General features: G+C 42.9%; 2 protein-coding genes across 2 annotated transcripts in view; one reads left to right on the top strand and one right to left on the bottom strand.

Moving 5' to 3' along the window:
• Positions 1-1,075: 1,075 nt before the first annotated feature.
• LOC116314769 (TBC1 domain family member 8) lies at positions 1,076-21,484 on the top strand. The gene is made up of 20 exons (XM_031732905.2): positions 1,076-1,488; positions 7,153-7,263; positions 7,419-7,537; positions 7,682-7,910; positions 8,129-8,369; positions 12,329-12,536; positions 13,521-13,718; positions 14,051-14,200; positions 14,395-14,545; positions 16,765-16,979; positions 17,124-17,241; positions 17,974-18,259; positions 18,424-18,553; positions 18,779-18,877; positions 19,008-19,076; positions 19,181-19,451; positions 19,567-19,632; positions 19,736-19,822; positions 19,915-20,024; positions 20,186-21,484. Exons 1-20 carry the CDS (start codon positions 1,362-1,364, stop codon positions 20,582-20,584), a joined length of 3,384 nt encoding a protein of 1,127 aa, XP_031588765.1. The 5' UTR covers positions 1,076-1,361; the 3' UTR covers positions 20,585-21,484.
• A 577-nt stretch (positions 21,485-22,061) lies between these two features.
• neb (nebulin) overlaps positions 22,062-23,013 on the bottom strand; it is a 53,274-nt gene continuing 52,322 nt past the window's right edge. Inside the window, exon 137 of the mRNA XM_039600560.1 lies at positions 22,062-22,898. Within this exon, the coding sequence (XP_039456494.1) occupies positions 22,725-22,898 (174 nt within the window). The 3' untranslated portion in view covers positions 22,062-22,724. The remainder of the gene's footprint in view (positions 22,899-23,013) is intronic.

The raw sequence follows: 23,013 nt of genomic DNA, 5'->3' as shown, positions 1-23,013 counted from the left end.
ATCAAATCTAAAGCAGACTGTTTTCATAGGAATCTACTGTAGAGCTTTAAATTATTATTTTTTAAATGAGAGTAAGTTTTTCCTATTGAAATTGTTGAATGTTGAAATTTGACATTATTTCATATTAAATATTGAAGTTACATGGCACAGCTGGCCAAATAAAGCTGGGAGGTGAGTTTAATTCTGGCATGTTAAACTGTTTTTATTGTTTCTTTGACTGGATCATGTGAGTTTGAAGAGGAAAACGTGACTGAGAATATTCTGCATAATAATGTTATTTCTTTTTTTTAAGCAACATTCTGGCTGTGGCTATAGTGGCTAGTTAAAGTTCAAAATTATTCCACAAACGTCACATCGACAGCTGCACATTAACAAATACTCTAAAGCAGGGACGTCAGATTCATTTTACATCATGGCACACATACAGCTCAGTTTGATCTGAAGTGAAAAATTAAAAAAAGAAGTGCAGTTTCAACTGTACATCTCAGTTTTTCTACATGATAAAAAAAAATGCTGCTCTTGAAGCTAAATGAAAGAAATCTGTCAGTGTGGCTCTTTGGGCTTAAATTGTAATAAATAAATGTGTAAAATTACACCAAAAGTTCTGATAACTAATTCCTGTAAGTATATCAAAACAGTTTCTAAGAAGGTTTCTGTTAATTCACAGAAATTATTATTATTGTTACTTTTTTAAACTTTGTTTTTTCAAAAAACAAACAGAAAACTACAGAAATTTCTATAGTAGAAAAAAAGCTGGACATTCTGTGTCATTTGTTTTTCTATGAATTATTTACTTTGGTGTAGTATGAATGGCCATGAGTAGGAAAAGCTGTAAAATCTGTGAAAATATAATCAAAAGTAAAAAAATCTATGCCCTCCTTCATTGTTCCAAAGCCATCCAGTGGGCCGGATTAGGGTCTGTGCCGGGCCCATTCTGGCCCCCGGGCCTTCTGTTTGACACCCCTGCTCTAAAAGCCTCAGGCTACATAGGACCACTGTGGTCCATGAGTTATATTTTTTATGCTGTTTCATTTTCAATCGTAACCGCTCCGCTCTGTATGTAAAGCCACGGGAACTCGATTCAGCCACAGAGTGAGTCATCGTCTCTTATAGGCGATCTGTGAGTCGTGTGTACAGCTGCTGTGTGTCTGGCGTGTGGGAGCAGACGCGGGGCGAGGAAGTCCGAAACCTGCAGCTGTCAGGAGCGCAGGATGACCATGGATAAAGCCGAAAACCCGCCGCTGTAGGAGCGATCGGGCCACCCCCGAGCCGAAAAACAGGCAGATAAAGTTTATACTCCCCCGCTGCTGCAGAGACCGAGTCGGCGGAGGGCTCACTCCGGTCCCTCCCTGTTAGAAGAAATGTGGCTAAACCCCGATGAAGTTCTGCTCAAAAATGTGCTGAAACTCTGGGTGACCGAGAGGAGCAACGACTTCTTCCTGCTGCAGAGGAGGAGAGGCCACGGCGAGTCCAACAGCAGGATCACAGGTAAACAATAAAACAGTCAGCTATTGGAGCAACAACACCAAACAAAGGGGAGGCCATGCTGCCGGCACAGGCACATACACAGGGACAGGTAAAAGCACTGGTGTGTGGCAGACAGCTGTTTAAAATTAAACAGGTACAGTAGAAGCAAGCGTGGACAAGGAATGGCAACAGGCGGGGTCACAGGTAAACAACTGGTGTCCAAAGAAGGGGTGTGTTCAGGACGGTGCTCTACAACGAAGGATCAGTGTACACGTAGATCTGTTAAATCAAAGTTCAGCACATGCCTGGATTATAGCAGCCACGAGCAATCAGGAATGCCCCCGAGCCGCATACCTGTAACTCACACCTGCTCAAACTCTGCATCCTCTGAAGGTGACGATAAAGTAGACCCACGAAACGTGCGGTTAACTCATGTTTACCACCAGACCACAAACGCAACAATTTAAAACAGAGCACTTGTGTTACATTCGGACAAAGACAAATGCCTCACAAGACTCTCACAAATCGCACGAACTGCGATCTGTGAGAGTCTTGTGCACGAACTGGTGAGGCAGACTTAACTGGTCAAACAGTGAAAGGAAAGAAAAACAAACTGATTCTGATGTATGATTCTTTCTTACGTGATTTATTTATTTATTTTTATCATTTGCTAAATATCTCTGCTATAAAACATAAAAACACGTTTGTTTCAGTGTTTGTCAGTATTGTACAGATCACAGTTGGATAACCCATTTCCTGCTATTCCTGGCGCAGTATTCTTTAGATTCTTGTGGTGACAATAACCATAAACATCACAAGACCATTGTTGGCTGTTTTTAAAATTTCTTTTTTTATTGGACTTGTGTTCTACCCTGTTATGAAAAATTCCCCAAACAAAAGCCAGCTGAATTTGAACTCTGACCTATCACTGTCATTTCCTGTAGGAAACAGGCTTTGTCATGCTGTGGGGTCCTATTGTGTTAGCTGTTACAGAGGTGGCATCATGCTGCTGTGACACTGTTGTCCTTTCTATTCTTTAGTGATTTTTCTATAAATTTCTGACCCCGCGCTTGTTGCAGCGGCTGCAGCTCGGCCTGTGTTCTGCTTCCTCTGTCTGGTTTTGCGTCTGTGTAACAGGCTTTGCAGGCGCACTGGACGCTGTTTTTACAGTAGTTTGATGTTAATTACATTAAAGCGAGCATGTGCCTCATCCGCTGTCTCCTTTTTACGATCTGTCTTCTTGCTTGTGGAGCTCTTCTCATAAAACGGAATAAGTGGGACTTCCTGGCTGGAGTTTACTTTGTGTTTGTTCCTGCTGTTCCCATAGAGAGAAGACAGGGGGTCAAAGGGTCAAGTCCTGCTCTCACGTCGTTTACCATTAACTAATTCAGGGACAGTAGAAAAGAGCCACGCGGCAGAGTTGTCTGTTTAGTGGCTCAGATTGGATTTGCTTCATGTTTCCACCTATTAATTAAATAGAAAGCTGAGTTGTGCATGTGGTCTCAGAACTCAGCTGTAAAAACACACTCTTCTGCTCTTATCACCGGTGACTACACTCTTCCAGCTGGATTTCTGAGAAGGGCTGGGTAACATCTGCAGCTGATCAGCCCGTTCACATGTTTCTATTTCAAACTAATGCCTCTCTCGTGTTGTTTTTAGTGTTTCCTCATCCGATCAGCGAGCCTCAGTTCACCACTCCAGCCCGAGCACAAGAAAATCATGTCCTGTTTATTAATTTTGATGCGTTCAAGAGCGGACAGAGATCACGGCGTCGTGGATGTGAAAGCAGACGTCTGTTTTGCTTTGCTGCGAGCCTCATAAAGGTCGCCTGTAGTCATCATGTCTCCACAGCAGTATTCCCCTACAATGTGACCGTTAGCAGAGAGAGGCAATGATTCACCGTGGCTCCATTTTTTTTTTCTGGAAGCTTCACCAGTGTAAACCCCGTCTGGGTTTGTGGTGACAGATGGATAGTTTTGTGTTGCCAGGCTGCTGGATTTGCAGCTTCAGGCAGGTCAAGTTTGAGGCTAAGATGTGGTTTACATTTGGCTGAAAGTCAGAGCTGTCTGCTGGAAAAGACTTATCTTTACACTTCTACCCCCTCTTCTGCTGAGGGTTTCACCAATATGGGCTCTAAAGGGCTGAATTTGATTATTATTAATCAATTAACGTAAAAACAACATCGTTTCTGAATGTTTCTCAAACATGTCCATTGAAATACTTTCAGGATTTATGACTCTCTTTGGCACAGTCATGCGGTCTCACAGCAGGTTTTACAGGCTGACGAACCTGAAGTTGTTAAATTAAACTATACTGAATCTCTTATAAGCAAGCATGCAAGTTCCTTTTCTGTTCATGCAGATTTGTGTCTGCACATCTGCGTGTGTCTACCAAACCAGAGAAGACACTGCTAAACACAGAGATAGAGATCTGGTTGCCCTCATCTTTTTCAGTCATAGCTTTGAAAAGCAGGGCTGTGCTCAGCTGTGCTCGCGTGGGCTGATCTCACTGATAAGGGCGTCTTTGAAAGCTAAAAATTGTTTAATAGATTAAAGCAAAGCTGGGTTGTAAAAGTACTTTAAGGGGAAAAGTCCCAAACTTTGACTTCTAATAAACATTTTAAAAGTATTAGAGAAAAGTTGGACTAAGGGGCTTTTGGGGTACTATGAGCCAGACATATTGGATTTGTTGGTTGGCCGGTATTATCGGGGGTATTGATTTATTACAAATGAAATGCATCCATTTGGTCCTAGTTGCTGAAAGTGTCATTTTTAAGTGCCGACTGTCCTTAGTTGACTATGGTTAAGTGCGCCTGCAGGCCTGCAGAGAGGATGTGGCTACACAGCTCTGTGCTTATCTTATCACGATCAATGCTTTGCATTATTCACTGTATCCAGAGGTCGTGTGCGATTTCCATACGTGTTATTTTGGTTATAGTATTCTAAATGGGTTTGATAGCCATCAGTGTGGGTTGTTGACATTGTGAAACCTTAAGGAACCTATATTTTTTTTATTATGTTTCAAGATCCTTTTATGTTCTCACCCGCCCAATGTAACACATGTTCCAGTCTTATGATGGGTGTAGTACTGCTCATGAAGTAATTTGAACTTATAACCCAGTTTTTCATACAAACCAGGTTGTGTGAGTGTTTAGAATGTGTGTAGCTACTCCCTAAGACCTCTGGAGCTCTCTTAGGTCATTTGCTATGTTTATAATGGCGATTAAGCTATCATTTTTTTATTCATCATAATGATTTTATTGTTTTCTGCTCTTTCAAAGCTGAAAGTTTGATGGACTTCTTGATTTTAAGTCAGAATATTGTCTGCCTCAGTGTGTGCTTTTTGCACAGAGGAAATACAGAATAAAAGTGGCACCAAGAGTGTAGTTATTTGGAGAGCATGATGCAGATTAGCTATGGTTCAGGAAGATGAAAACCTGATGACAGTAGCCCTATTGAGACCCGATGAGAGCTTCAGGCAGGACGTGGAACCATGTGTGCCTGGTCTGTTTCTATTTGCCTGACGACTGCAATGCACGGAGTCATTCAAATTTATGAGGGTTCGGGGCTCAATTTTAGCTTCAAGAACATCTGTGGAGTTGATTGCAACTGTGGAGATGCAGATTTCCTGCCGGATTTTGGTATTAAAACTGAACTGAGCAACTGTTTTAGTCGTCTGCTGAAGAGATGGGTGGATATTACATGCCTGATTACATTCGAAGTCCTTCTGTTTTTAAATGAGACTCATCAAAACCGTAATAAGGTTGGGTTCGACCTCTCTGCTGTGCTGGATGTGTCTTAAGTGGCAGTTTTTGCTGCTCTATTTGGCTTTTTATTGTGATTATGCCTTTGAGGAAAGCTAATCTGCATGCTGCCTGAAGTTTCCATTGCAACCAACTACGGTTTCCTCATCATCTGAGCCATATTTTTAATAAGCAAACACGTGTAGTGCTTCTCATAGACAACAGACATGATGGGCTTTATGATAACCAATCTAAAGCATACTAGTGGAATTAAAATCAACAAAATATTGGAGTTAAAAGCAGCACCAGAATTTAAAAATATGCAGTGCACGCAGTAATGTGCAAATGTTTTGAACTGTCCCTCATTTCTTCATATTTTTCTAGGAAAATGAAAAAATGGGTGGTTGAAACTTGTACAAACACATGGGAATACAGTATATAAGGCAAAAACAGAGTTTGTACAATTGCAATGAGATTGAACTCTCTTAGATAGACTTTCTTGAATTTTCTTTAAGTAGTCTTCGGGAATAGTTCTTCAGGCTTCTTTAAGGACATTCAAAGCTCTTCTTTAGACGTTGGCTGCCTTTTGTTCAGTTCTCTCCTTCAATAATGTTGAGGTCCAGACTGTGGGGAGGCCCATAGTCTGTGTGTTTTTCTGTACACTGCACTGTCAGTGTGTTTGGGATCATCGTCATGCTGAAAATGAAGCTCTCGCCAGTCAAATTCTTTCCAGATGGATGCTTTCAAACTTTAAATTGGTTCTTTGCTAAGTTGTTTGTCATGTGTATACACAACATTTGTTCATCCTTTGTGTTAAATGCCCGTTTTTGCATTTGAATGATTAGTCCATAAGGTCAGCATTAAACGGCTTAAGAAAAAAGCAAAAAAAAACCCAAAACTTCCCTCCTGAAAATGGTCAGGTAGAAGGACTGGACTGAAAATAAGTGAAAAGCAGCCAATATCCAAAGAAAAACTTTAAAAGACCTTTAGAAAGCTTTGAGAATTATTGCTCAAGAACATTTTTAAGAAAGAGGGGTGGCTCAAGACTTTTACATCATGCTGTACAAGCAGAGCAAGTGCAGGCACATTACTAAAATGCTGTGCAAACATATAGGTCACTAGATGGCTTTTAAAAGACTCCATGGGAAAAGGCATTAATTGCTCTGGCGCTAATACTGAACTGACAGAAGTTGGCCAAAAAAGATGAAAATGCTACATTTTCATCATTAATATTACCAATGTTAATGATTGTCAAGAAATAAAAAATAAAAGCCTTTGTAATTCTAAAATAAAACAAAAATATAAATTAAAGGAAAGTGGATGGAGTGAAATCATGCGATGGAAAACCCTCAGTTAGGCTTAATGTGTATCATGAAATTGGATACTCAGAAGTCCCTGCTATATGCAGTGAGTATAATCCGAGATAAAAACCACAGATGTACAAAACTCACCAGTCTTGTCCTCTTGGTGTTGGAAACAGCCTCTCTGGGTGTTTCCAGTTTCTCCTTCTGTCATGCAGATGTGAAATATTGCTGCCTGTTCGAGAGCTCTTCAACCCCGCCTCAGTCCACTGACAGGGAGACTGAAGAGTGGCATTAGTACACTTGTGAGATTGTGTTTTTCTGGTTGTTGTAGTTGAGGTTTATGTGATATTCAACGATTGTTTAAGGAACAGATGTGTTAGATCTTCTCAGCATGTGTGTTCATCACCTGCTGCTTCACTGCTGTGAGAGTTTAAAAGGCTATAGACACTATTTGAGCCACTGTTGGCTACTTTTGGGTTCATTATGGCTGCAGCAGGTTGCAGTAATTTTGCTAAATAATTCAGAGATAAGAACAAAATATTAACACTCAAAAATAATGGGCATGCTACTGGGAAATGACTTTGCACATGGCAGAATTCCCACTGATTACTGATTGTCTGTGCTTTGCCATTTCTGCAGGGCTCCTGGTGGGGGCGCTAGACAATGTTCTGGACTCCACTGCCAGGGTCACACCCTTTCGCATCCTCCTCCAAGTTCCCGGTTCCCAGGTCAGCTGGATCATTGCCAGTGGTGAGCTGAACCCTTACGCCTTTTTTTTTAATGTTTTCATCTGTGTGCCTGTTGTGATCTGCAGCCTTGGGAGATTCCTGCGTGCTCGGTTGCCTGACTTTGACTCATTTGACCGGCCGGAGATGTTAAATTCTCTCTTTCTTTGCTTTCATCAGGAGCTGCCATAGAAGAGGTGAACAAGCACTGGGACTGGCTGGTTCACAACCTGCTTCACTCTCTGTCTGTGTTTGAGAACAAGGAGGATGTTGCCAGCTTCGTCAAAGGAAAAGTCAAGGTCTGTAATGTGCCAGCATAGTCATGAAAACTCAGAGAGTTTTAGATTTGAAGATGTGATTTTCTCGAAGATTTTTAAACGATGTGGTTGTGAGCCCATTTGAAAGTAGACTGAAGTAATGACTCCAGCTTTTCTCTCCTGCAGGGCCTTATCGCTGAGGAGGTCCAGGGACGCCAGGCGGCCCAGGAGGATGACCCGGGGAAGTTCAGGGAGGCGCTCCTGAAGTTTGAGGTTCACTTTGGCCTCCCCTCGTCAGAGAAACTGGTGACGTACTACTCCTGCTGCTGCTGGAAGGGCCGGGTGCCTCGGCAGGGCTTCCTCTACCTCAGCATCAACCACATGGCCTTCTACTCCTTCCTGCTGGGGAAGGAAGGTCTGTACTCCAAAGTGAGAGCTCTCATTTTCAATCTAAAAGACTGCACTTGTTCATCAAATTGGTAATAACGGTACTCAGACTTTGGCATTTGGAGAAACTCACATTCTCTTTTAACAGTATTAGAAAAGCTTGCTGTGTAAACTATAGTGATGACAAGGTGGCTCTGACCTCATGCACTCAGTGGGATTTTATTCTCTTCTTATTCCCCCCTTCAGTCAAGTTTGTGATTCCCTGGGCAGAGGTAACACGGTTGGAGCGGGTCTCCACCGCTTTAATGCCGGAGGCAATTCGGGTCACCACACGGCAGCGGCAAAGGGAGTTCTCCATGTTCTTGAACCTGGACGAAGCCTTCGGGGTCATAGGTCAGCTGGCTGACATTGCCCTGAGGCGGCTGCTGGACAGCAAAGGCCTGGAGCTGGACCGAATGCTGCAGCAGCCCGCACGCATCACCAAAAGGTCAGTGCCGGTTCAGGTGTGTGCTAACAGTACAAACAGACAGTGAGTTTCTTAATGCGAGATTAAGCAACATTAGGAATAAAACAAAGTTATCCACAGAAAGAAGTACAAACCTTTGCTCACATCACTCTAATCCCCCCAAAAAGTTAGCAAAAAACTCCTTTTGAATACCTGCTGTATACACTGTTGCTTTACTGCTTATTTAGTCAGGTCCTTGTAGATCAGGGGTGGGGAACTCCGGGCCTCAAGGGCTGCTGTCCTGCAGCTTTTAGATATTACCCTGCGTCAACACACACATCTAAAACCTGCAGGACACCGGCCCTCGAGGCCTGGAGTTGCCCACCCCTGTTGTAGATCCTTTCAGGCACGAGTCATTCAAAATATTGCAATTATGCTTCTCTCATAAGCCTTTGGTGAGTCAGCCTGAAACTCACTACTTCCCTTTTTACACAGAGCAGCATTATGTAGATTCCTGCCTGAGCTAACCCACTGAGTCAGTAACTCAGTTACTCACTTCACTCACAGTCTCACTGCTTTGCTAGTCCAGCATGAAGGCAGCTGAGCTCAAAGCATCACAGAACCCACGCAGATCTGCTCAGTATGACGGAGCAAGGGGAATATTTTAGCTATCAACTGTAAATTGCTGCTGCAAGCCCATAGCCTCCCTGACACACCTGCTTGGGATGCTGCACTTTTAACAGTATTACTACAGAAGAAGAAATAGGTAGGTTTTATAGGTATCGTTTTTATTTTTTATTGTGTTCTCAGCCTCACAGAGCTGCTGTTTCACAGCACAAGTTCAGTATCACAGGAACAGTGTGACACAGCTCCTATTGCACTGCTCGTGCAGCGGTTTTTGTGGGGTGTGTGTGCATGTGTGAGTTTGTGTGCGTGCAAGGGAGGGGGCGGCTTTCCAAAGCGACAACAAACATGGTGACAGAAGTTGTGCCGTGTTCTTTTGTGTATCTGTGTTGTTGTTTTTTTTGTGATGCAGGCATACACTTTGTTTATTTTTCTAAAAGAAAAAAAGAAAGAAACAAAACCCAAGCAAACCTCAAAACCATTACAGGAAGTCAAGTTCAAAGCTTTATCTAAAAAAAACCCAAAAATTAGTGCAATGCAGATGCCCGACTGGATAACACACCACATCACAGTAGCTGCTTTATATGTGTGTGTCCATGCATGTGTTTGAAGAAGAAGAGGAGGAAGGAATAGAGCTTGCCGGATAAAGAAAGTACAGAGGGTCCAGAACGGGCACGATGATGAATAGCAAAAGAGGAACTGAACGTGTGGTGATGACACTGAAATCACAAGTGGCAGATGAAGGCAGCCAAATTCACAAAGAGAAGAAGAAATGGGATTTCCCATGGACTAACAATAAACCTCAATACTGACATACTTCTTAGCTGGGATCCTCTCTTCCTCATTCATAGCCCACTCATAAAGACATCTGCAGTGGCATAGTAATTCAGTTACTATTCTATTTTGACTCTTTCTATATATATTATCAGAGGTCACATAAATCTGCACGCCAGTCGCTGTGCTGTGTTTCACATTTGACTAATGCACATATCGCAGAATGTGAGAAGTAAGCATCTAAACACCCAACTAACAGGCCAGAATGTTAAAAATGATCCTCGTGCTTTAAACAAATGTCGTGTAAAGTGAAAGGATTGTGTTATAGCATATATACAGACAACGAACAGTTATTGTATGTTGCATTTTAGTTGTGCTGGGGGAGCTTCTTTTTCAGAGGGGAAATAAAAACATTTGGGTCAGAAAATAGAGGACGAAGAGCTGTGTTTAAAATTGAATTCATCTCCTCAGGGCACCACCAGCCTGTCTCTTGGCAGTTTAGAGGTTGGAGGCAGAAACTCACTTCAAATCTGCCTGAAACACATCCGTATGTACATATTCTGCATGTTTCGCATCTTCAAGGATAAAGCCTACGTTTCTGCGAGAGGAGTTAAAAAGCAAAAATAGATTTCTTGCTTTCGCGAAAGGGTGACCAGACATCCCTCAAATACAACGCAAGCACTCTCACCGCAGCTCTGAGGTCTGTTTGTTTTACCGACCAGATGGAGGTGCTTGTCACTGAAGCGTGGAAGTGTAAGACGACTCTCCTACAAACACATGTTCAATAGACCTGCTTCACACCAACATCTTTAACGTGGAAGAGCACAGTCGAATTTGAATTTCGGATTTTCTTTCATCCACACGGTCAAAAGTACACAGACAGCCTCTAATATGTACATACGTGGAGCTGAAGGTTCTACAATGTCTTTTAACTTTTAACTATTAATTTCTCATTGGTGAAGTCACGATTGACTACAACTGGGCGTTTCTCCTTACTGACATAAAAGGAATTTGGTTAACAGTAATATTTGGATTGACCATTACTCAAAAGACTCAGTGAAGATCTGTCAAGGAAAACTGTAGATTTACATAAGCTGTGGAGGTCAGTTGGAGCCATTTATAAACAACTTCCAAGATCATGAGTTCAAACAACTGTATGTAAGTATAAGCTATTCGGATGTGTGACCACTTTGAAGAGGTTTGGAAATTGGTTAGGATGCTCAGGGACAACCCAAGAAACACTAAGGCTCAAGCCTACCATGAGTTGGGGGTGGAATACTAATGTCACTATCCACAGTCCAGCGAATCAGCCCACGGCAAGTTATATATCACAGTGGACTGAGAGACCAAGTAAGAAGCCCCTCGTCGAAAATCAAGCCATTCAAGCTTGACCGAAACTTGCAGCTGCCCACTTGGACAAGCCAAATGCCTTCTGGGGAAAGTTTTGTGGTCAAATGAGACAAAGATTGAGCTATTTGGCCACAATGACAAGAGGAATGTGTTGCTAAGCATGGTGGTGGTAGCAACATGCACTGGGGCTGCTGTTGCTGCCAGTGGTCCTGGTGCACAACGTGGATAGAATAATGCAGAAGGAGGACTTCCTCCCAGTTATTTAACTTCAACAGCTAGACGGTTGAAACTTGGACACAGTTGAGTGTTGTAATAGGACAATGATACCTAACATGCATCAAAACTGGTTTTTGAACTGATAGAGTGGGCTAACGTTAATTTCGATGCTTCAGGAATGGTTTCCTGGCCTCTCTGCAAAAAGAACAGTTCAAAGAAATCACTAAAATTGCAACCACATTCATGATGAGTATATGTAAAATTCTGGCCACAACTGTTATGTTATATTTATTTACAGAGCCTTAAGTGATGTGATTAGTAATGCCAGTCACTGACAAATGCAGCTTAAATAGAAAAAATGAAGGACATTTGCAGCGGGAAAGGAGGTGAGGAAACAAGGCCGCTTCTCTTGTCTTGGAAAATTATAGGGTGGGATTTAAAGCGCTGCAATAAACTCTGCCGAGCAGCACTATACTTAAGTGTTCTATTCTTGCACTGCAGTCGATTATCACGCACATAGCAAGGCCGTGCTACAGCTCCTCTTTGTCTTCGTTTAATGTGACGTTGACACAGTCATGCATCGTTGAGCTTAGCGCAACGCATTTGTTCAGTGTTGAGCGTCACTGTTGCTGTTGCCGTTCACACTGGCACAGCTTCTGTACTCCATTTCAAACAGGTGATACGGTTTTGGTATCGTGGAAGCTGTTAATGTACAAGTTTAAGGCCTCCTCTTTGGCCTTTGAGGACCAGAGCTTTATTCTGTAGAGATTTATCTGTTTGCCAGAAATGTGTTATTTTAAGTGACTGTGAGCACAAAAAAGGAAGATTTGATTTCTCAGCCAGAATAAGTACTGTTTATATTTCCCTATGTGTAGTTTTTAGTGAAAGTGAATGAGACGTAAAGATTTTTTGTCCTTTGGACCCGTTTCCTCACTGACTGAAGTTTTTGTAATGTCATTTGCTTTTGCTTTCATTCCCCCACCTGTCTCAAACTGCCTCATTGTCTGACTCTTCCTCTAACCATCTCCCCCTCCCAGGATCCTAGAGGAGCAGGCTATTAGGGAATATGTTCTGGCTCTGTTTCGACTCCCACGGAGTGAAAACCTCCATGAGGTGGCCTCCTGTTCAGTTTGGACACCACACGCCCGCTGCCACACAGCCGGGACTCTCTACACCACCGACAGTTATCTGTGTTTCTCCAGCCGAGAGGAAGGCAACCTCATCCTGCTCATACCCCTCTCAGAGGTACAGTACTTGCCATTTAGCACATTATTAGAGCTATTACATACTCCCCCTCCCTGACATTTATAACTGTGGCCTGCAGTTGGCTCTCATAAAGTACAAAAGTTCAAGTTAAATCTTTAAGTGTCTCATAAAACAATAAACATAACGGACAGTAATCCAGGTTAAAATGCATTGTAAATGCAGCCATGTGGCTAATTAAAAGACTGCAGGTGTCTACAGGAAGTGACAGAAGGCCCAAAAACCTTTGGCCCATGTCATGTGATACAGTTAGTAGTGACTACCTGAACATAGATGCACTTGTTAATGAAAAGTCTGCCTTCATCTTCGCTGTCCTCAGTGATTTCACAAGACAGCTTTCACAGGGAGTCTGTGTTTACTCTGTCTGCTGTGGTTAACCGGTAACACGTGGACTGATTTCATGTGGTTGATCACGTGGCAACGTGCAGAAGGAAATGAAAACACACTGTATACACTTTGTTAGCTCTGTCAGGAATGTAAATTAAGTGGTTTTAGTAGCACTTGTCTCTTTGAAACAAATTAACAGCCAGATTTCAAACTGTAAAAAAAAACCATGAAGGTGACAAACCTTAAGTCATTTTGGGGGAATTCAGTCTTCTAGATTCTAGTTTGTAATAAAGTCTTTGCAGTTCATTGTGAAAGGAAGAGAGTATCAGCCGGTGGTTCAGTCTGTTCAGTAATTCATACTTTCTAATCCTCTGTTTCCTGTGTTTTCTATTGAAGCATTGTCCTTTACAAACCTAATCTACCCCTCTGCTCCTCCTGATTCTGCATACTTCGTACATGGCTGCAGTGTTGTTAGTCATTTCAGCCCCTTGGATTCCCACTTTCGAAGATGTTTCTCTTCTTACGATTCCAGCTTGAGCAACAGGAGCCAGTCTGCATTCCTGCTCTGTTTTTGCACAAAGAACAACTGTGTGTGTGTTATGATGCGTTACCACTTCTTTTGGCCATTTTTGTCACCAGGTGTTGTCCATAGAGAAAGCAGACAGCACCAGCGCGCTGCCCAACCCTGTCATAGTGAGTATTCGGACTAAAAAGGCCTTCCAGCTGATTGAGCTGAACGACAGAGACGAGCTGGTTGAGAACATGAACTCCAGACTTCGAGCGCTGCAGTGGAAGCGGTCCATGTTCCGCAGCAGGAAAGAGGGCAAGAGGAGCGTGGTGAGTGGGATGTTTAATTGGGTGGGACCTGCAATTTATACGGATAATGAAAAATGAAACAGTGCAACAACACAACAGAAACAGAAATAGTCAGTAATGTTCAATACACTGGGTTGTTACCAAAATGATAAAGACAAACGGTTGCTAGAAGCACTTTATGATGTTTTCTCTAATCAAAGTTAAAATGACATATGTGGAACTGGAAACATTTCCTGTATGACGACTAAGGGAAGTACTGTAAGCACTGTTCAGCTCTAATTTCAAAGGGATCCAGTCATAGAAATATTGTCTGTAATTATTGACGTTTCTTTTGTTCCTCACATTTTCCACAGAGCTCCCCAACACCTTACTACACCTTCTATTATGACACTGGGTACTCTGATGAAGAAGAGATAGAGGAGCATGTCCTGCGCAACACTGTCAACAGTGAAGCTCTCATGACGGCCTTCCACCAAAATCAACCAGGAACCAATGGCAACAAGGTGGGAGGAGTCTGAGACACTGTTCATCTAAACCTGTAATTTGATATATAAATAACCAATCGAATGAATTCAGAGTCACTTCAGATCTGATTTAAAGGGTCGTCTCTCCCTAAGAGTTAGAAAGGAACAATATCCATCAGCTGAATGTAGTAAGTCAGAATCAGGATCAGGAAATTTGTGTGTGTTTGTGTCAGAGCACGGATCAGGTGAAGGAGCGGCTGTGGGAGGATCATTTCTCTGAGTTCGGACGTGGCGTCCACATGTTTCGCACAGAGAAGATCCAAAAGCTTGTGGCCATGGGGATACCAGAGTCACTGCGAGGGGAGCTGTGGATGATATTTTCAGGTATATAAATATATATATGTATATATATGTATACAGTTGTGGTCATAAGTTTACATACCCTGGAAGAATTTATGCTTTTTTTTTGTTTTGTCCATTTTTCAGAAATAATGATAATACAAAAACGTTACTTTCACTCATGGTCTTTAGTTGGGTTAAATCATTTATCGACAGCTGTGTTTTCCCTTTTTAAATCATAAAGACAAAAGAAACTACCCAAGTAACCCTGATCAAAAGTTTACACACCCTGGAAGTTTTGGCTTGATAACATACGACCACACAGATGGCATCAATATCACTGAGTTACTGTACAGAGAACAGGAAGTGGAGGCATTTTGCAAAGAAGTATGGACAGCTTTATCATCTGAGAAAATAAAGTACCTCATCCATAACTACCACAAAAGACTTCAAACTGTCATTAATGTTAAAGGAGGCAATACACTATAAGAACTATTTCAAATATCATAATAACAGACTGCTGCACACTGTCTGTGCTGCACAAGTGAAGCAATGTGTTGGTTCAAGGAGGCCATGCAGTCTTCTGACACCCATCAACACTGGAACAAATTTCAGCAGCTATAGAAAATTGGGCTGTATACATATAGGGCCTCTTTCAACTGAAAAGTATGCAGTTTAATGTGTCATTGTACTCTGAAATGAAAGCATAGTACAAATAAGCAATTGGAGTTAAGAAAAAAGAAATAACTGAATTAATTTATAGACCAAAATGTATTCTAAACTTTTCAAAGTCAAAGTCGCCATCTTTGGCAGATATAATAGCTGAACACACACGTGGCATACTACAACAGAAATCAAAAATTCTCTACAAAGTTCTTCCCATATCTGTTGCAGAAGTTGTAGCAATTGTAAAAGCACTTGGAGGTTGCTTTGCTTCCCCTGTTCTGTGTCCAGTTCATCCCAAAGCAGCTCGATGGGGTTTAAGTCTGGAGACTCTGCTCCATGTTTTCAAGCTCATCTTGTTCTTTTTACCAGAGGCAGTTATGGCATAGCTTGGACTCATGTTTTGGTTCATTATCTTGCATTAGGATGAACCCCTGATCAACTAGGTGCATACCAAAGGGTATTGCATGGTGCTGCAGAATCCTGTTGTAGTCGTTTTGGTTAAGAGGGCCTCTCACTCTGTACAAGTCACCGACCCTGGATTCAGCAACACTGCCCCAGACCATCACACTTCCTCCTCCATGTTTGACAGCTGATGCCACACACTGTGGAATCATCCTTTATTCTGACGGCGTACAAAGATCCTTCATGTATTGATTCTTATCTTTCAAATTTTGATTAATCATAATACCTTCTTCCAGTCCTCAACTTTGGTGGTGTTTCATGTCCACTTCCCCCTGCTGTTCTGACATCTTAGCAATGGCTTTCCTTCTGCAACTCGTTCTGTCAAACCTGCAGCTCAAAGTCTTCTCTTCACAGTTGATCTTACTTGCTTATCTTATTAAACTGTGCTTGAAGCTGTTGTCCTGTGAGCCGCCTATCATGCAAGCTGTTAACTCTCAGAAACTTGCCCTCTGATTCATTTGTGGCATTTCATCTGCCAGACCTCTTCCTGTCAGCATTTGCCCCAGTTTCTGAGAGCCTTTTAATGGTGAAGGAAACTATACTCACTGACACCTTGACTTTCTTTGTAATTTCTCTGTAGGGAAGACCTACATCTTTAAGTGTTATGATGGTCTGTCTCTCTTCCATTGTTAATTGTGTGTGATACACTGATGTATCTGCTGAGTAAAAACCCAGATGTGGTAGGCCAGCACATACAAAACAAGAAGACAAACGGTGAGATTAAATCTAAGTCTCACTGTGGTCCTGGCCCCAGCAGGCAGTGAATGACTATAAGGGTCCCCACAAGTATGGAATTACAGGTGTGTGCGTGTCTGTGTTTAAACCCAACTTGGGCTTCACATCCTCTTCTCTGCATCTGTTGTTCCTCAGGCAATGGCACTCTTTCAGTCAGTCAGATTTTATTTTGGTGTGTGGTCCGTTCCTCTGCTCAGTCTTACTTCCTTTTATCCAAACATAGTCTCTTTGTGCCGCAAAGAATAACTAAAAATGAAACTGATCGAAGGTAAAAGGTACAGGTGTGCAGAATAATTTTAACCTGGGATTTTTCTTATAGCATATATATATCGTTGGGGAACAAAACAGGGTAGTAGGTCATTCTCCGTTTACAACTCCTAATTCCGGTGTGGTTTGTGCAGATGCATCCTCTGACCTAGGGTCCCATGAGGGCTACTACGCCAGCTTGGTGCAGAAATCAATGGGCCATAACAACCTGGCCACAGAGGAGATCGAACGGGACCTGCACCGCTCACTGCCGGACCATCCCGCTTTCCAAAACCCAACGGGCATTGCTGCACTCAGGCGCGTCCTCACTGCGTATGCTCACCGCAACCCAAAGATCGGATACTGTCAGGTAAAGGCGTTTAAGCAGCAGTGTTAATCATTTTTGTAATGGTGGCACTTATAGTGTAATACTAGAACCACTTACAGTCACGTGATTCAACTGTGCATCCTGACTTTAAGATGCATGTGTGAATTTTGCTTTCTCTCTCACTAGTCTATGAACATCCTGGCATCGGTGCTGCTGCTGTATGCTAAAGAGGAAGATGCCTTCTGGCTGCTGGTGGCCGTGTGTGAAAGAATGCTGCCCGACTACTTCAATCGCAGGGTCATAGGTAAAGAGCCCAGAGAGCAGCAGTACATTTTAAGCTTTATTTGCTTGCAGCCACGCTTTTAAAAAGAAGCACATAAGTGGTTACTGTGTTGCTGCTGCTGCTGTTACTGCGGTGTATGTACCGTTTCTGAGACAGGCTTTCAGAATAGACATTATTTCCTGTGTTTGTAAAGGTGTTTATTTTTGCCCTGCGTGTTGCATTTGTAGCAATTTCCTTTTCCTTTTAATGTCCACATGTTTGTGGGCGTCACTTATTTTTGAAAGAACAGTGATTGTGGTCTGAGACTCTGTAGAAGCATAGATTCACAGCCTTACTTTTTTTAAAAATTCAAGTTAACAGTTTCCACATTTCAAAAGAGGCAAAAAATCCCCACAAAAAACCATTGATATATTTATTCTGGCAACAACCTGCCTCTGGTTAAAACACTGAAACCACATTAACATTACCTGTCTTTACAGAACACAGCAGCTATTTAGCAAAGAGAAGTAATGCTTTACTATAAAAATCTTGTGTGGAAGTGCAGAACAGCACAGACTGAATAGCATGTTTATGCTGCCATCTAGTGGTCAGAATGATGAAAAAGAGCCATATATTAAGGAAAAATGGGCATCACACATGTGAATCATAACACATCTTGAATATATTTAACTTGGAGAAAAATTTGGACAGGCCTACATCCAAGGCCATTCTTTGCCACCCCAACACTGTCTGACTCCACCACCTCTCCTGCAGGCGCTCAGGTGGACCAGTCGGTGTTCGAGGAGCTCATCAGGGAGCGTCTGCCAGAGCTGGCTGAACAGATTCCAGACCTTTCCACCCTCTCCTCTGTGTCCCTGTCTTGGTTCCTCACCCTGTTCCTGAGCGTCCTGCCGTTCCACAGCGCCGTCTGTGTGGTCGACTGCTTCTTCTTCCACGGAATCAAAGCCATCTTCCAGCTTGGCCTGGCTGTGCTGGAGGCCAATGCTGCGGAGCTTTCATCCAGCACAGATGACGGGCAGGCGCTTATGATTCTCACAGGGTAGGTTTGCAGCTTGCTGGTAAAGCAAAACTCAAAGCATTGTGCCACTGATTGACATGAATGCTTTCTTACATTACTTTGTGCTTTTGTCTGCATTGTATGCTTTATAATTGTATGTGCACGGGTGGAATTTAACACCTCGTTGGTTTTCCTATGATTCCCAGTTTTCTGGACCAGGTTGGAAATGAAGAGTGCCCCGGTTTTCCGTCCTCCTCGCCTGCTGCAGAGGAAACTAGCTGCAGTGTCGCTAAGGGGCACACAAACATCACTGACCTCATCAATGACTCCTATATCGTAAGAGATGCACATTTTTTGCCTGATATTTGCCTTAAATAATTAGTTTGTGCACATTGTGCACCAACTCCTTTACTTGTTTTCTTTCGCTTCCTTTTGTTAGATAAGTGAGCTTTTCACCTCTGGCTTATTCAACTACCTTTTGCTCTACCGACCTTCTTCATAATCCTCATTTAGTCATCACAGTTCATGAGATATTTTTCGTGCTGTGCTCTCTGACCTCAGAAATTCGGAGACCTGACAGTGCGGCAGATTGAGCAGCTCCGCTGTCGGCACAGAATCCGGGTGCTCCAGGCACACGAAGACACCACCAAAGAAAATGCGGTGAGAAGTCTGACACAGAATCTCAAACATCCTTAAAGCTGCTCAAAAGAAGCTTGAAGGACACATCAGTAACACATACCCAGCTCTCAGCTGTTTATAATGCTTCCCTCTGTTTTATGCGCCTTTGCAGTTGAGACTGGTGTCGCCAGATGTTTCCATCCCTCCAGAGAAACTGGCCGACATCTACAATCTCTTCAAGGTTATTTTTCTTCCTTGCTGACAGACTAATTGATGTGTGAAAGAAAACCTAAATCATCTCTGTGTCTGTCTTTTCGTTTTTCTCTGTCCTCCTCCTCCCTGCAGACGGAGCACTTCATCACTCTGTACTGGGGTGACAGCAGCGCGGCGGCGGCGGCAGAGGCAGCAGCGTGGCACTACTGTGACTCGAATCGCTCCTTTATAGAACGGCAGTATCGGCTGGACCGACCTCAGTTTAAAAGCCTGTACGGGCTGCTGGTGCCGTGGCCCGATGTCTCCAACCAGCACACCGACACGCTGGCCAACCGCACCTTCACCCTCCTGGACCAGGACTGCGACAACCTGGTCACCTTTAGAGACTTTGCCAGCTGGCTGGGTAGGTCCAGGGAGGACAGGCGGGGAAATGGAAAATGCATAAAGCTGAAATAAAAAGTGATCATAAGAAGAAGTTTCACTTTGGTCTGTCTCATGTTTTTTATTGTTTTTTCCAGACACGCTGTACTTTGGGGAGCTGAATGAGAAAATAAGGCTGCTTTACTGCCTTCACATCCCTCCAGGTTATTCATTATGTGAATACAATGATGTGTTATTGAGCTCTACTCTCATGTTGGCGATTTATTGATTTATTTATTGATTTTTTGCATTTGTTCGCATCTGCAGCTCTCACAGAAACTGAAGATGACCCCTCGGTTATGAAGAGCCCCCTGCTGTCCACAAACAGACCCCTCTATGTTAATCTGCCCCCTCGTCAGTGCAAACACGCTCACTCATCATGTTATTGCACTTATCAGGGGGATTTACTTGTGAGGCTGAAGGAAATCTCTCTCTTGTTGTTTTAGGTGATGACGGTGAGGTGAAAGATTACCAGGATCAGCTGAAGCAGATGCTCCAGGATCTGGCCAAAGAGAAGGAGAAAGATGTGGAGAAGCCTCTGCCTCTCATGAACCAGGTATAGGAGTCGCATGGTCTCACCTTTTTTTTTTCTTAGATGTATGAAAAAAGTCAGATTTCTGACAAAAAGTCAAGACCAAAAATATGTATTCTGCCTTAAATAATCAGACAAACATGCAGACGTTTGATAATTAACTCTCTTTGTTCCTTCTTGTGCAGTCGGAGTTCATCCAGTTCTGTAAAACGCTCTACAGCATGTTCCACGGCGACCCGGAGGAGAATGAGCTCTTCCAGGCTATCGCCACAGTCACCAGTCTCGTGCTGCAGATCGGTGAGGTCGGCCATCGCGGTAAAATCGCCGGATCAGAGGCAAACAGCCAGGAGGGCTCGACGGCAGCGGGCGGGGTCGACGCCCGCAAAGGCAGCAGGAGTTCGGCGACAGCGGACAACGAGTGGACGGTGAGCTACGCTCAGATCCTGGCCTCACTGCTCACGGAGCAGGCGCTGGTGAACTTCTTCGAGAAGCCTCTGGATTTGTCGGCCAAGATCACACAAGCCAAGGAGAGTCAGTATCAGCAGCGGGCGGGTTTGCTCACTCTGCAGCGAGCGAGCAGCTGATTAGAACGTGAACAGCAGACTGCGAGCTGCAGCAGTGTCATGTGATGCTGAAGAGCCTTAATGTAACCTGTGATATTTACAGTGCTGATAACGGGACTGCCAGGTTTCTTTCTAAGCCCTCAAACTGCTCTGACCTCTGACTGAGGACAGAAAGATGTTTTCTGTGAACATTTTTGAGAAGGAAAATGTTCCGGCCAATTCCAGTGGTTGACTCACTGGATCTGGGCATCAGATTTTTCATTTTGGGCCATGGGAAACTTTACTTATTACCTTCTTGTGTCACCAAAAGGATGCCTGCAGCTCAGCTGTGTTTCAGTCCAATAATTTCTCACCACTTTGTTGTGTTTTAAAGTGTTTACTGGCTGTGAAGATAACGCTCTACACTTCGTCTCACTCACTTTCTCATCAGAAGTCTGCGTTATTTAAGTTTTACCCGTAAACGTTGCGATCAATCATTCAGCATTAAGGACAAATCTAGCATACAGATAGTGTTTTTTTTTTTTAAATGACTAATTTTATTACTTCTATTTCTTTAATATTAAATGTTTTCAAACACACGGTCTCTGATTAAAGATATTTTTGAAAGCTTTTTCAGATTACTGGAAAAATAAATCAGCGTTTAATGAAAGCAGCAAAAAAGATGACACATTTTAAATATAAATGTTGGGGGAAAAATCACTTCTGTTTTCACTTCTTATTAAGTAAAATTAGACTGGCAGCAGCAGGATTCACATCATTGTTCAGCCTCAGACTTTTATTTATTTTTTTAAATGTTTTCAATTTTGGGAGATTATTGGTTCACTGCTGTGCTTTGCCTTTCACCCAATAGTGCTGGATTCTTTGTAACTACAAAAATGTTTATCAGCCCATAAAATAAATCCAAGTTTTCTTTGATCTTTACTCATTTTTCTCAGCTCCTCAGTCCTCCTGCCTGTGACCAGGACTCGAGTTGTTTTTACCCTCGATGTATGAAAGACGCGTGACACAGCTATTGCTTTGTATTCATATGATGAAGCTTTCAGCTCCATGGTGAAGTATGTAGGATTTAAAAAACACAAACAAACTGTGATATCTGGTTTTGAAATACATGAAATGAAATTAGCTCTGTTATTAACACGTCCTCATCTGAGATAAGAAAGCACAGCTGTACTAGGCAATAAGTACACACCTCATTTAGTCATTTCCCCGTTTCCTCCCCCATATTTGCGGTCTGTCACCTCCTCAGAGGGGAGGGATTAATGCAAGGGGAGGAAGTGAGGAAAAGAATGAAGGATGTAAGAACCGATAATTGAGAAGGGCTCGTGTCTAACCTGTTTTGTATTTGGCTTGGGGAACTTCTACTGTTCGACTGGTGCAGTGAAAAGAGTTTTTAGCAGTGATCTAATAAAAGAGTCTGAAAGAGAAAATTGAGTGAAATGTATAGAAGAAGATGCCCAAAGTCAAAACTATAGTAAATGAAGAGGAGGGGGCAGAGTGGTGCAGGAACTTGGTGTGCTTTATTAGCTACTGATTGAAGGTAGAGGACGTGCTTTAGCCAGGACCTAAATAATCGGGAGAAACAAAACACACATTGTACTAGTGGCCAGCCTTCGTTATAAAGGAGGGAAAACTGAGGCTTGGCGCATTGAGCTTCTCATGATTTCATCATGGAGGAGGTAGATGGTGACTTACTCCTTTCTAACGTTCATATTTTCTCTTCATGGACTCTCCGTTAAAAGGGTTACATGAAGCTTTTCGAGCCCGCTGTGTTTCAGAGAAAATACGTTGGACAAAAAAATGATAAATAACGTAAATGAAATGTTTGAAATGTACAAAATCAAAGGGCCAGTTTGTGTGTTAGCCTCGCTTTTCCAGGACAGGAACAGAATAGTTAAAACAATCGTAGTAGGCACATTATGTATAATCAGATCCATTTATATGGGTCATGGCATGAAGCTAATATCACATCCACAGGGAGCGGGGGCAGCAGCATATTAATGATGACAGACTCCACAAGAATCACAATACAAGTAAAATACAAGTACAGAAACTACAAGCTACACATTGCACTAAGCCACAGTTGTGATCACAGGAAGACCGATGAGTTTGCCCTGTGGATGCATCTCGCCCACTACGGAGGGACCGTGGGCGGGCTCTGTCTTTAGATTGCTTCAACGTAGTTGGCTGGCAGCATGCCGGTCTTGCCGGTACGCTGAACAGTACCGTACATCCAGCCTTCGTCGATGGCCTGCACGTTGACGATGACGTCGCCGTCCTTGAAGGACACCTCGTCACTGTCGGCTGCGGTGTAGTCATACATGGCACGCACGGTTTTCTGAAGGAAAGAAGTCCAACTCAGCGTGAGACGGACACACGTAACAAACAAGCAGAAATTTTAAATCCAGCTTCTTTTCTTCAGGCCATAAAATAACGTAACTTATGTACTAAAA

This window comes from Oreochromis aureus, linkage group 16 (assembly GCF_013358895.1).
Source record: "Oreochromis aureus strain Israel breed Guangdong linkage group 16, ZZ_aureus, whole genome shotgun sequence".
In the NCBI taxonomy this organism is placed as follows: Eukaryota; Metazoa; Chordata; class Actinopteri; order Cichliformes; family Cichlidae; genus Oreochromis; species Oreochromis aureus.
Note: the sequence above shows the minus strand (reverse complement) of the source record. Positions and strands in the feature narration are given on the sequence as shown.